Source organism: Theropithecus gelada, chromosome 4 (assembly GCF_003255815.1).
Source record: "Theropithecus gelada isolate Dixy chromosome 4, Tgel_1.0, whole genome shotgun sequence".
In the NCBI taxonomy this organism is placed as follows: Eukaryota; Metazoa; Chordata; class Mammalia; order Primates; family Cercopithecidae; genus Theropithecus; species Theropithecus gelada.
Window position 1 is genome coordinate 132,689,545 of NC_037671.1, and position 14,221 is coordinate 132,703,765.

General features: G+C 38.7%; 1 protein-coding gene across 1 annotated transcript in view; it reads right to left on the reverse strand.

Moving 5' to 3' along the window:
* OSTM1 (osteopetrosis associated transmembrane protein 1) overlaps positions 1–14,221 on the reverse strand; it is a 36,610-nt gene that overhangs the window by 3,890 nt on the left and 18,499 nt on the right. Inside the window, exons 3-5 of the mRNA XM_025383789.1 lie at positions 11,584–11,681; positions 5,556–5,723; positions 3,785–3,950 (exon numbers count right to left, since the gene is read on the reverse strand). Coding sequence (XP_025239574.1) covers positions 3,785–3,950; positions 5,556–5,723; positions 11,584–11,681 — 432 coding nt within the window. The remainder of the gene's footprint in view (positions 1–3,784; positions 3,951–5,555; positions 5,724–11,583; positions 11,682–14,221) is intronic.

A 14,221-nucleotide genomic window follows, 5' to 3' on the forward strand; every position in this document is an offset into this window, starting at 1 on the left:
CAACTGCTTCTATTTTCAGGTGAAAAAAAATTCAGTGAAAGAACTCTGTAATGGAAAAAAGAAAAAAATTTTAATGACCCTCAAAGAAAAGTGAGTTGTATATTATTATGGAATCCTGCATTATGGAAAAAAATGTTTAAAGATGCTCAAAGAGAAGTGAGTTTTATGTTATATACACACACAAACACATATGGCAGCTAACAAAATACATTACCATCAATTCTGATTTGATGCTAATGGGACTGAGTCATTAGGGTTAATAAAACAAATCATGGCTATTTGGCTTGGTAATATGTTTTGTACTTACAGTTAAACATGAATGTTTCTCATGTTCTAGAAATGAAAACCAATCATGCCCACAGTGAGAGCATTTATACTGAGTAACTAAGAGTGTCCCTACTTCAGAGCTTCACAAAACTTGGGTAGGGGTTATGATTTAGCAGCTCTGCAATGAGACCCTAGTACCTGTACTTTTTTTTAAAGCTCTGCAGATAATTCTGATATGTAGCCAAGGATGAGAACCAGTGTTTCTGCTTATTTTATTTTATTTTATTTTATTTTTTATTTTTTTTAGACAGAGTCTCGTCTCTGTCGCCCAGGCTGGAGTGCAGTGGCTTGATCTCAGCTCACTGCAAGCTCCACCTCCTGGGTTCACGCCATTCTCCTGCCTCAGCTTCCCGAATAGCTGGGACTACAGGCACCTACCACCACGCCTGGCTAATTTTTTTTTTTTTTTGTATTTTTAGTAGAGATGGGGTTTCACCATGTTAGCCAGGATGGTCTCGATCTCCTGACCTTGTGATCTGCCCGCCTCGGCCTCCCAAAGTGTTCGGATTACAGGCGTGAGCCACCGCGCCTGGCCTACCAGTGTCTCTGGTTTCTATCAGGGTCTCCCTGACCACCACTGTAAGTGGAAAATGACAACATGACTTCCTGGACCAGTGTACTGCTTCAGCTTAAACTAAAGGGAAAACTTAAACTAAAAACATTGACCTAAACTAAAATCTACTTCTTAAGACTTCAGCAGATTTGGGAGGCAAACCAAATCAATAGTTTGGGTTTTTGAGAATTACTTTGTTAAAAACTACTAGAAGTGATCTAGCTTCTGACTAAATTTCAAATGACTTAATAAACTGGCCAAGTTAAATACGAATGAGTACATACACCTACAACTTCCTTGCCTTTATATTCTCTACCTGATAAATCCCCACATCCTTTAAAATTCTACCCCAGGGATCATCTAATGGTGAATTTCAACACCTCTAATGCAGTCAGCTGCTCCCTCCAGGCAGGGGAGACAAACAAATAGAGAATAAATGAAGAAGATGATTTAAATAACCAATTATTTAATTTAAATTAGCTTAAGTGATTAAGTGCCATTAAAGAAAGACGGCACAGAAAAATGAATGGAGGGGTGGATTCTTAAGACTGGGGAGTCATAAAAGGTCTCTTTGAGCAAGTAACTTTAGAGCTAAGACCTGGCTTGCAAGAAGCCAGGTAAGGAAAGAGGGAAGGGCCTTGGAAAAGCAGCAGTGTGAATGAGCTTGGTAGCAGAGAAGAACAGAAAGGAACTAGACTGTCCACAGCACCATGAGCAATGAGGAGAATGGATGTGACAGGTTTAGAAAGGTGGCTATGGGGCAGGTCATGTACAGCTTGGAGAGCAGACCCTGGAAAGTAAGTTTGGATTTATTCTAGGTATAATGGGAACACATTAAGGATTCCAAGTAGTAGAGAAACATGGTGAATTTCTGTTTAAAAAATTATTTTAGCCACTTTATGGCATATGGATTTTAGTAGATCAAGAAATGGAAGGAGGGATACCAGTTAAGAGGCTCTTGCATTAGTACAGGTAAAAGATGAAGGGCCGGGCGCGGTGGCCCACGCCTGTAATCCCAGCACTTTGGGAGGCCAAGGTGAGCAGATCACAAGGTCAGGAGTTTGACACCAGCCTGGCCAATATGTTGAAACCCCGTCTCTACTAAAAATACAAAAATTAGCTAGGCGTGGTAGCATGTGCCTATACTCCCAGCTACTCAGGAGAATGAGGCAGGAGAATAGCTTGAAACCAGGAGGCGGGGTTGCAGTGAGCCGAGATCGTGCCACTGCACTCCAGCCTGGGTGACAGAGTGAGACTCTGTAAAAAATAAATAAATAAATAAATAAATAAGAGAGAGATGAAGATGGCTTGGTTTACCAGTGGAGGGAGAGAGAAGACTAAGTAGGACTGGCAGCATACTTGCTAATGAATTAAAAGGGGATGAGGAGGGGAATGTGGGAATGAAAAAATGAAAGAAAGAAAAGAAGTAAGAAATGACTACAAGGTTTGTGGCTTCCATAGCAAATAGTGACACTGGTAGTGACTTTTACTGTGACAACAAACAAAAAATCCTGATCAGAAGCAGTAAATACTTTCCATAAAGTTAAATAGATTTGCAAGGCAAATAAGATGCTAAACTTTAAAAGTATACCAAGCTCTGAAAACAGTTTCTCAATGGTGAGGTGCCCACAATATTTTGCTGTTATTCTGAATAAGTGCTTCAAGGACCTGAGCTACTACATATTTACAGAATGCTGGCAGCCTTCAAAAAGCTTTACTAAATACACCTGTGACAAAGACTCTCCCCTCTAGTAGCATTTTAAGGTGACAAAACATTACAAATTCAGTTCAAACTCATCTACAGGTAACCTTTTTTTAAAAGTTAGATATATTAGAAGCAAAGTTAGATGAAGCAGTGATCAAAATTTACAGGGAAAAGAATTTTTATACCATACATTCCTAGACTACAAATAGTATTTGAAAGAAAAGAAAGTTAACTTTTTTCCCTAAACAGTTCTCTTTTTTAAAAACTAAAATTATTAAAGCATAAGCCCATACTTTCATTCTGATAATAAACAAGAAACCCATGTGACTTAGAAGCCACTCTTCTTTAGCTGGATGGGATCTCTAGTTAGTGCTTCTTTTGCTCTGGCCTATTTCATAGGGAGAAAGAAAGGGAATGAATATGTATTGAGCATACACTATTATGTCAAGTAATCTCCTTGGAACTACGACTCCAATTTGTTCACAAACTGCCTGTATGTTAGCTATAGTTTCTTCCTGCCTGCCACACCTTTAGGTGGTTCTAAGACCCACAACTCCAGTGGATCTAAGAGCTGTCTGTATCTCCCTGCTATTGCCATGTCAGGAGTGCAAAGTCTCTGTTGCTATTCTTCTGTTGTTGCCAAACTTATTCCAGGGGTAATCTAGCATTTTCAATTTAATCATCTGAAAGACACCGTGTTTTAACTTTTTTTTTTGAGACATTCTCACTCTGCCCCCAGGCTAGAGTGCAGTGGCACGATCTCGGTTCACTGCAACCTCCGCCTCCCAAGTTCAAGTGATTCTCTCCCCTCAGCCTGCTGAGTAGCTGGAACTACAGGCATGTGCCACCACACCCAGCTAATTTTTTGTATTTTTAGTAGAGATGGGGTTTCACCGTGTTAGCCAGGTCTCGATCTCCTGACCTTGTGATCCACCCGCCTCAGCCTCCCAAAGTGTCCAAAGTGCTGGGATTACAGGCATAAGCCACTGCGCCCAGCCCTGTTTTAACTTTATATTGTCTACACTTATAAAATTTTCACAGATCTTTTTCACAGTAAGCATGACTGTAAAATTTAAAGCAGAGAGTCCTTTTAGGCTAATCCACTTTGAGTTCTCAGAGTAGCTATCATTTCTAAAACAGGTCTAAGTTTTTAAAATACAGACTTTTATTTATAAAATAAATAATTGTAAAAAACTTACGCAGAATGAGTTTGCGTTTCTTTTGCTCTGAGTGAAGAAAGCTACTAAGGTAGAAGACAACAGGTAGAAAGAGAATGAACACAGAAACAGCAATTACAGGCACTGTGTCACTGCAAGGGACTGAACAGTTGAAAGTTCGACTCCAAAGTTTTCGGGTGATGTTCATCTGGAACAAGAACAAACAATATCATTCTACTTTATATTTAACTTGTCTTCAATTTCTTATAATTATTTTGCTAATAACTAAACAGGAACCTAGAATTTAGACTAAATATGCACCTCTAAAAATCTACTGATAGTTGAGGACAACTTCTTCTGCCACGAAAAAAACCTGGTTCACAATCAGTCATTGTGTAAATTTATATCCATACAGAAATTTCATATTCTAAGTCCATAACACTGACCAAAGTATTCTAGAATGTCAACCATTTGTACATTCAAACAGAGAACTTGTATGAAGAGGAATATAGTTAGGCCCTGTTTTATTCATTTACAAAATATTTATTATTTATTGAGAGCCTACTAGAAACCAGGTACTGTTTTAGGCAATAGGAAGGGAGCAGTACAAACAAACAAAAATCCACACTGTACATTTCATTTTAAGTGCTTTTCAACCATCTCGAATATTATTGGTTCTTAGAGTTCCCTCTGAGCTGCTGTGATAATTCACACTCATTCTCAATTCTTACGCTCATTAATTTTGACCTCAAGTTCTCCACTTTGAGCCAATAATTTCTCAGTTTCCTCTAATGTCCCAATACTCAGGCATCATAGTGCCTAAAAAGGCATGATTGCCATCTAGTGGCACCCTATATAAAGGCAGGCTATAAAATGGAGAAAAAAAATTTTTTTTGACCATTCAATTAATACATGTTTATTAAGCCCATTACATGCTAGACTGTCCTAAATACTGTCCTAAATACTGAATGGTGAACAAAAAAAGCCGAAGTTCTTGTCCTCATGTGGCTTATATTTTAGTGAGGAAGACAGACTATAAACAAATATTTTCAGATGGTAACAGATATAAGAAAATAAAACAATGGAATAGGAAGTTATCGAGGAATGGCTTCTAAAACAGGTAGTGAAATCCAGAAACGTCTTTTTTTTTTTTTTTTTTGAGATGGAGTCTCGCTCTGTCGCCCAGGCTGGAGTGCGGTGGCACGATCTCGGCTCACTGCAACCTCTGCCTCCCGGGTTCAAGTGATTTTCCTGCCTCAGCCTCCTGAGTAGCTGGGATAATAGGCGTGTGCCACTACGCCTGGCTAATTTTTGTATTTTCAGTAGAGATGGGGGTTTCACCACGTTGGTCAGGCTGGTCTTGAACTCCTGACCTCGTGATCTGCCTGCCTCGGCCTCCCAAAGTACTAGGATTACAGGTGTGAGTCACTGCGCCCCACCCAGAAACTTCTTAAATTAGCAATAAGTGCACAAGAAACTGAAATATAAATATATAACAATACCTACACCTCTGCAAATGGACATATTTTCAAATTTAAAAAGATTAAATGTACCAAATCATCAACTCACTTATGAAGTGCCTAATTAATTTCTGTTTTATTTTATTTTTATCCTAACCATGAGACTACTAGGGAAATATCCATTTTGGTTTAACAGACCAGGATATTCTAAAACTTTACTATTTTATAACTAGTTATTTTTGGTTGAAGCCAGAATATGCAGATTCCACCGTATCTCCAAAAAGAATAATCACACTGAAGATACATTCAATAACACTCTAAGATATGTATCACATCAGAAGCAAAGTACTTACTGCATCTTCCACATCAATGCATAAATGTGTTCCAGGTTCAGCCTTATTCTCAAGTTCATTCATTTTTTGCATTTCACTGTACAGACTACTCAGAGTTTTGTATGCTTCACGACAGTTTTTGCACACTTCTGAATAATTTTTTGTCTGTAAAAGACTATGTGCATTCCCCTAAAATGACAAAGGCACATGTAATATATACAATAAACATTATACACAATATCTCTTTAATGTAAGCTATTTGCCCTTCTAGAAGACGGGAAACAATATGGTATGTTAAAGTGCTAAGCTGTGATGTTGGGTAGGTTACTAAATCACTCTGAGTCTCGGTTTTATCATCTATAAAATAAAACGACCTCTACCTCTATTATAAGTCCAAAGGATTAGAGATCTGGTATGTGAAGCAGATGGCAAACTGTTTGGAACTTTCTAGGTGCCTCTAAATTTTGAAAACTGCTGCATTAGCTAATATTAACTGAGGATAACAATAATTCATATGCCAAATTACTAGTAACTAAATACAAAATTTCCTAAATTATCTCATTACAAACCTGCAGTTATCTATCCTACTCTCACTGAATAAATAAAATAGGTTCCTGCCTATGCTGACTTCAACACCATAGTTTATCTTGCTGAGACAGGAGTTTTTAAATGGAAAGGGAAAAGGCACCAAAACTGCATCCCCACTCAATTCTCTTATCACAAGGCTCATAATCCAGGCCTTTCTAGTCAACAAAAAGGGCCAAATACCAAAGAACTGTATAACCTAAAATGAGGAGAGTGGAGGTACATAAAATATTATGCTAGTAATACTGAATTTATTGAGAGTTTTTAGCATGAAGGGCTGCTGAATTTTGTCAAAGGCCTTTTTTGCATCTATTGAGATAATCATGTGGTTTTTATCTTTGGTTCTGTTTATATGCTGGATTACATTTATTGATTTGCGTATGTTAAACCAGCCTTGCATCCCAGGGATGAAGCCCACTTGATCATGGTGGACAAGCTTTTTGATGTGCTGCTGGATTCGGTTTGCCAGTATTTTATTGAGGATTTTTGCATCGATGTTCATCAGGGATATTGGTCTAAAATTCTCTTTTTTTGTTGTGTCTCTGCCAGGCTTTGGTATCAGGATGATAATAAGAGCTATTTATGACAAACCCACAGCCAATATCATACTGAATGGGCAAAAACTGGAAGCATTCCCTTTGAAAACTGGCACAAGACAGGGATGCCCTCTCTCACCACTCCTATTCAACATAGTGTTGGAAGTTCTGGCTAGGGCAATCAGGCAAGAGAAAGAAATCAAGGGTATTCAGTCAGGAAAAGAAGAAGTCAAATTGTCCCTGTTTGCAGATGACATGATTATATATTTAGAAAACCCCATCATCTCAGCCCAAAATCTCCTTAAGCTGATAAGCAACTTCAGCAAAGTCTCAGGATACAAAATCAATGTGCAAAAATCACAAGCATTCTTATACACCAGTAACAGACAAACAGAGAGCTAAATCATGAATGAACTCCCATTCACAATAGCTTCAAACAGAATAAAACACCTAGGAATCCAACTTACAAGGGATGTAAAGGACCTCTTCAAGGAGAACTACAAACCACTGCTCAGTGAAATAAAAGAGGACACAAACAAATGGAAGAACATACCATGCTCATGGATAGGAAGAATCAATATCGTGAAAATGGCCATACTGCCCAAGGTAATTTATAGATTCAATGGCATCCCCATTAATCTGTCAATGACTTTCTTCACAGAATTGGAAAAAACTGCTTTAAAGTTCATATGGAACCAAAAAAGACCCCGCATTGCCAAGACAATCCTAAACCAAAAAAACAAAGCTGGAGGCATCACACTACCTGACTTCAAACTATACTACAAGGTTACAGTAACCAAAACAGCATGGTACTGGTACCAAAACAGAGATATAGACCAATGGAACAGAACAGAGTCCTCAGAAATAATACCACACATCTACAGCCATCTGATCTTTGACAAACCTGAGAAAAACAAGAAATGGGGGAAAGGATTCCCTATTTAATAAATGGTGCTATGAAAATTGGCTAGCCATAAGTAGAAAGCTGAAACTGGATCCTTTCCTTAACCTTATACGAAAATTAATTCAAGATGGATTAGAGACTTAAATGTAGACCTAATACCATAAAAACCCTAGAAGAAAAACCTAGGTAATACCATTCAGGACATAGACATGGGCAAGGACTTCATGTCTAAAACACCAAAAGCAATGGCAACAAAAGCCAAAATTGACAAATGGGATCTAATTAAACTAAAGAGCTTCTGCACAGCAAAAGAAACTACCATCAGAGTGAACAGGCAACCTACAGAATGGGAGAACATTTTTGCAATCTACTCATCTGACAAAGGGCTAATATCCAGAACCTACAAAGAACTCAAACAAATTTACAAGAAAAAAACAAACAACCCCATCCAAAAGTGGGCAAAGGATATGAACAGACATTTCTCAAAAGAAGACATGCATACAGCCAAAAGATACATGAAAAAATGCTCGTCATCACTGGCCATCAGAGAAATGCAAATCAAAACCACAGTGAGATACCATCTCACACCAGTTAGAATGGCAATCATTAAAAAGTCAGGAAACAACAGGTGCTGGAGAGGATGTGGAGAAATAGGAACACTTTTACACTGTTGGTGGGATTGTAAACTAGTTCAACCATTATGGAAAACAGATGGCGATTCCTCAAGGATCTAGAACTAGAAGTACCATACAACCCAGTCATCCCATTACTGGGTATACACCCAAAGGATTATAAATCATGCTGCTATAAAGACACATGCACATGTATGTTCACTGCGGCACTATTCACAACAGCAAAGACTTGGAATCAACCCAAATGTCCATCAGTGACAGACTGGATTAAGAAAATGTGGCACATATACACCATAGAATACTATGCAGCCATAAAAAAGGATGAGTTTGTGTCCTTTGTAGGGACATGGATGCAGCTGGAAACCATCATTCTCAGCAAACTATCACAAGAACAGAAAACCAAACACCGCATGTTCTCACTCATAGGTGGGAACTGAACAATGAAATCACTTGGACTCGGGAAGGGGAACATCACACACCGGGGCCTATTATGGGGAGGGAGGATGGGGGAGGGATTGCATTGGGAGTTACACCTGATGTAAATGACGAGTTGATGGGTGCTGAGAAGTTGATGGGTGCAGCACACCAACATGGCACAAGTATACATATGTAACAAACCTGCACGTTATGCACATGTACCCTAGAAATTAAAGTATAATAATAAAAAAAATTTAAAAAAATTATGCTAGTAAATCTCAATCTTTTGTACTTCTAGACTGACACTTGTCTTTTCAAGAATAAGTTTGCTAAACAGTCAATTCACACCTTTGCTTTCTTCTTTACCTTCTTCTTTACCTTTCTTCTTTACCTTCTAGTATGAAGGATACTAACTGAACATTGGGATGAAAGAGAAAAGAGAAAAATCAAACTAATTACACTGATGTAGGCCCAACAATGTGACCCTCACCATCTATTTGACAGAAAAACTAAGTCTCTCCTTAGTCTGCTACAAGAAATAGCCTATTGCTTGTTTTTCGCAGAACAATTGTGCACTTAGCTAAAAATTGAGCACAGGGCTAGGCGCGGTCGCTCACGCCTGTAATCCCAGCACTTTGGGAGGCCGAGGTGGGCGGATCACGAGGTCAGGACATCGAGACCATCCTGGCTAACACAGTGAAACGCCATCTCTACTAAAAAGACAAAAAATTAGCTGGGCATGGTAGCAGGTGCCTGTAGTCCCAGCTGCTCAGGCGGCTGAGGCAGGAGAATGGTGTGAACCCGGGAGGTGGAGCTTGCAGTGAGCCGAGATCACGCCACTGCACCCCAGCCTGGGTGACAGAGCGAGACTCTGTCTCAAAAAAAAAAAAAAAAAATTGAGCACATGATCAATTTAGCTAAAATTGTGCACATAATCTTGATGGGGAGTAATTTAACCTTTTTTTTTTTTTTTTGCCCAGACTAGTTTCAAACTCCTGGGCTCAAATGATCCTCCCACCTTGACCTTCCAAAGTACTGGGATTACAGGCAGGAGCCACCATACCTGGCTGCCATTTTTATTAAAATTTAAAATGCACATATCTTTTGGATAATGTGAAAGTTGTAGATATTAGGATGAAATCATCTTTGTCAGACCCAGACAAAATACAGCCAGGAAGGCCCAAAGGAGAGGAGACTCATGCTTATGTGTCTGACATAGCTGTTTCCAAGGACTTTCTAAAAACCCCACAAGAAACCCTTTCACGCCCTTCATGCAACTCCTGCTTTCACATGGTTTACCACTGCCATTCTTTAGGACTGCAGTAATTTGGATAAGATGCGCTCAGAAGAACACTTGCCCAGTAATGGCATCTCCACAAATGAACTCACGACAACTCTGGCTTTGAGCCTCTGGAACCAGTGAACTCAGTTTCTAAGCAGTTTGTGTGAACCTCTCCCTTTCTGCTAGTAAAAGCTTCCCTTTACCCTTCTTCCCTCACTGGATGTACTGGTGGTTTGCCAGTGCATTCCAAATTATGATACTCCTTTCTTATTCCCTAGTACACTCATCATATTTGGAGATAATTTTCTCTACTGTCTTTTTCTCCACTTCTAGAAATCTACCAAGCTCATACAAGTGCTCTAAGTTAAATGAAAAGAAGACTGTTTATGGTATGCAATTTAAAACTTATTGTTTCCAGAATTTTCCATTTAATATTTTTGGGCTGCAGTTGGCCACAGGTAACTGAAAGTGTGGAAAGTGAAGCCATAGATAAGAAGGACGACTTTATAGAAAAATTGCTATTTGAGTGTTACAACACACATCAGTCCACTAAAGGTTGTGAAGTCCTATAGTAAAGCATTTCCCAACCTTAATGGAATACTAAACCTTTTCTGATAGGACATCTATTAACATGCTGCAGAACAAATTCTGAGAAATGTTCACCTATTTTATTTATTTATTTTTTTTTGAGAAAGAGTCTCGCTGCGACGCCCAGGCTGGAGTGCAGTGGTGTGATCTCAATTCACTGCAACCTCTACTTCCCAGGTTCAAGCGATTCTCCTGCTTCAGCCTCCCGAGTACCTGGGACTACAGGCGTGCGCCACCAAGCCTGGCTAATTTTTGTATTTTTAGTAGAGACAGGATTTCACCATATTGGTCAGTTTGGTCTCGAACTCCTGACTTCAAGTGATCCGCCTGCCTCGGCCTCCCAAGGTGCTGGGATTACAGGCATGAGATACTGCACCCGGCCCAATTTTTATTATTCTTAGGGAAATTCATAATTCAGTGTTACCACATTTATTACAGAGAAAATCATACATGCTTATACTGTAAGCATGTGTACATCTACTGTGGGGATTACTTCCTTGTTATGTAAGTTTCAAAACTACATTTTAACCAGAGTTCCAACCTCATCCTTCACCACGACCAGACAAGTTCCAATACCAAAATTCAAGAGTCAGAGATAGAGACGGCAAAAATCTACAAGGTTAAGATTCTTAAAGGCTACCTTTTATTATCATAATTCAATACTCAAAGATACCTTACTAAACAGTGCTTTTTAAGGTAGGTAAAACATATTTAAGCAAATTTCAGGCAAAGAATAAACTTCCTATAGACAGAATCTTACTACACTGCAAAATACCTACCTAAGTCAGATTGAAAACCATTGTGTTTTAATTAAACAATCACACACCTCAATGTTTTCACACTCATTATCTCACCAGGTTCTCATTACAAAATACTTGAAGATAGGCAGGATAGATATTATCTCCATTTTACAAATGAGAGAACTGAAGTTTTCATGATTTGTAAGTAGAAGAACTTACTTAAAGAGCAGAAATCCAGGTCCACTAACTCCTCTACATCATGAATTTAGATAAATATCAATAATTAGTGCTATAAAAACTTGGAACTGCACATTATTCCTTTGTATAAGGCAGCATTTTAATTTTAAATATTATATATAAAATACCTGAAGGTTATGCTCAAAGCAGGTCAGGGTGTGATTAAACAGATTAAGGAAATATACTGTGCTGTTTGATAATTCTTCACTGTTGTTCGTTAAACAATCTGTCAAAAAAATTCAAAAAGTATATTAATATAACTCAAGGAACAATTATATGTTGTCATTTATCTCTTAAGCTATCAGCTTCGTTTCACACTACAGTAATTCTTTATTCAAACAAGCATGAATTTTCCAAATATATGAAGCTCACTCCTTTCATTTTCCAGAAGTTAAAAAAAAGTCATAACCATTTTCATGAACATCTTAAAATAATCACATACTCTCCTCTTTTCATAAAAATATACCAAATAAAATTCAAATTGACTTTTAATGGCACAAGGTCATAATCATGGAATATCAGCTATCAAATGCTGCCTTAATAGTGCTATTTAGGCGTAAGACTGTTTACCCCGCATTCATTTTACCAAAACTCATATGCCTTATCATCATTTTTTGTGTCAAATTTCATAGTTCTCTGCATCTTCCAACTTCACTAATGAGTCATTTATTGTACCTAATGGGGTAACTTTTAAAATTTGCTCTTTCTAATCCATCATGAGTTGGGAGCCCAGAGAAACAAACTGGTGAGAATTTTGCCTAAAATACTGACATGGGGGCTTCAAGTAAAGTCTAGAAACAAAATTGTTTTACATTTTTAAAAATCCTACATAAATGGTATTTCTCTGTAACTGGCTATTCTTGCTTAGAGTTAGCTCAAGTTCACTCATCCCTTTTGTTTTCTATGTATGAGTATATCACAATTTATGTATCCATTTTCTCTTCTTCAGGGAATAATCTATTCTTTTTTTTTTTTTTTTTTTAAGAAACGGGGTCTTGCTCGGTTGCCCAGGCTGGAGTGCAGTGGCACAATTGCAGCTCATTGCAGACTTGAACTCCTGGGCTCAAGTGATGTTCCCACCTCAGCCTTCCAGAGCGCTGGGATTACTTAAAGGCATGAGCCACTGCGCTCAGCCAGGGAACCTAGTCTTTATCCTCAGATAAACTTTTGTCTTTACCTCTCCTTGTGTTCTCAGCCTGCTGTCTCCAATCGAGGTTCAACTGCCTGGATCCAGATCTTGGAACTTGTGGTCAGCCGTTTCCATCTCACTCTCCTAGAATCCTTGCCCTCTTTATCTTCCACACACTCACGGCCATTTTCATCCCTGGACAGTCCCCATCTACTTTCTATACTCTCATTCTGGTTATAGAATACTACTACAGAAATTCTAAAATGATAATGAAGGGACTCAATTCAAATTCATGTGTTCTGATCTCAGGGAAACAAAATGATCCTTGTAGATGCCTTACTAATTGCTCTACAAGGGATGTTCCAAATATTTTCTAATCTCTAGTCCCCAACCCTACTCTTGTTCCCCTTAATTTCAACAGATGGCTTTGTATTATGCCCACCTTATTTAGAAATTCAGGGCCATCAGATAGGATCTCTCTCAACTGAAGTGGAGAGACAACATACAAAGCTATTGCAATTACCCAGGAGAAAGGCAGCAGGGCAAGTAGAATTCGTGGAGAAAAGAGAGACTGACTAGGTAGACACTAGGATATGACATACTAAGGGACATCCATATACTCTGATAGACAACAATCACTACAACAAAAGTTAACACTTACTAAATACTTGCTATGTTCTAAGAACTATGCTTACACTGCACTTTAAACACATTTGCCCATTTAATTCTTGCAGTAATTCCAGGAGGCAAAAATTATCATTATCTCCATTTTATAAATAAGGAACAGAGAGAAGTTTAGAGAAATGAAGGAAGTTGCACAAGGTCATAAAACTGGTAAGTAAAAAGCTAGAATCTCTACTCAGACTGATTCTTGAGCCTGCACTCTCAAACACTGCAAAATAAATAACATATTTATATCTACATTCTAAACTATTAAAAGTTCAAGACTCAGAGTCTACAAATACATGCCACTGCCTACTCCCTCCACTACCCATATATATCTTACACCATACAGGGATTCAGGCAGTCCCCACCAACTGATCAGAGTTAGCAACTGAGATGAAACCTAAACCTGGTAGACAGGGGGCAGACAGTACAGTAAAGCTCCTTTGTGCAAATCAGAAAAAGATACCCGCTCTGGGTGGATAAATTACAAAAGGTCATTCCTGCCTCCAGAAGCTAAGCTGGAGTTCAGCCCCATTCACCTCCTTGCACAGGCCCCTTGTGCAGGGCTCCTTCTGCACCCATTGTACACAGGACCCTCTTGGTAAACCTATTTCTAGAGTTGTCCCCTCTCTGAACTCACATACTCTACATTCTCTGAAGCTTTATCTTCTCAAGAACATGAATCTCTTTCTAACTTCTCACTCTTATCATTTAAAAAATCTGAGGGATCATTACAAATTAGGAAACTAGGCCAGAGAAATCGGTGATATGCTGATGATCATACCACAAGTTAATAAGGCACTGAAATAAAAATAGGCCCAGCATGGTGGTTCACATCTGTAATCCCAGCACTCTGGGAGGCGGGCAGATTGCCTGAGTCCAGGAGTTCGAGACCAGCCTGGGCAACATGGTGAAAACTTGTCTCTACAAATAATACAAAAATTAGCCAGGCATGGTGGCGTGCATCTGTG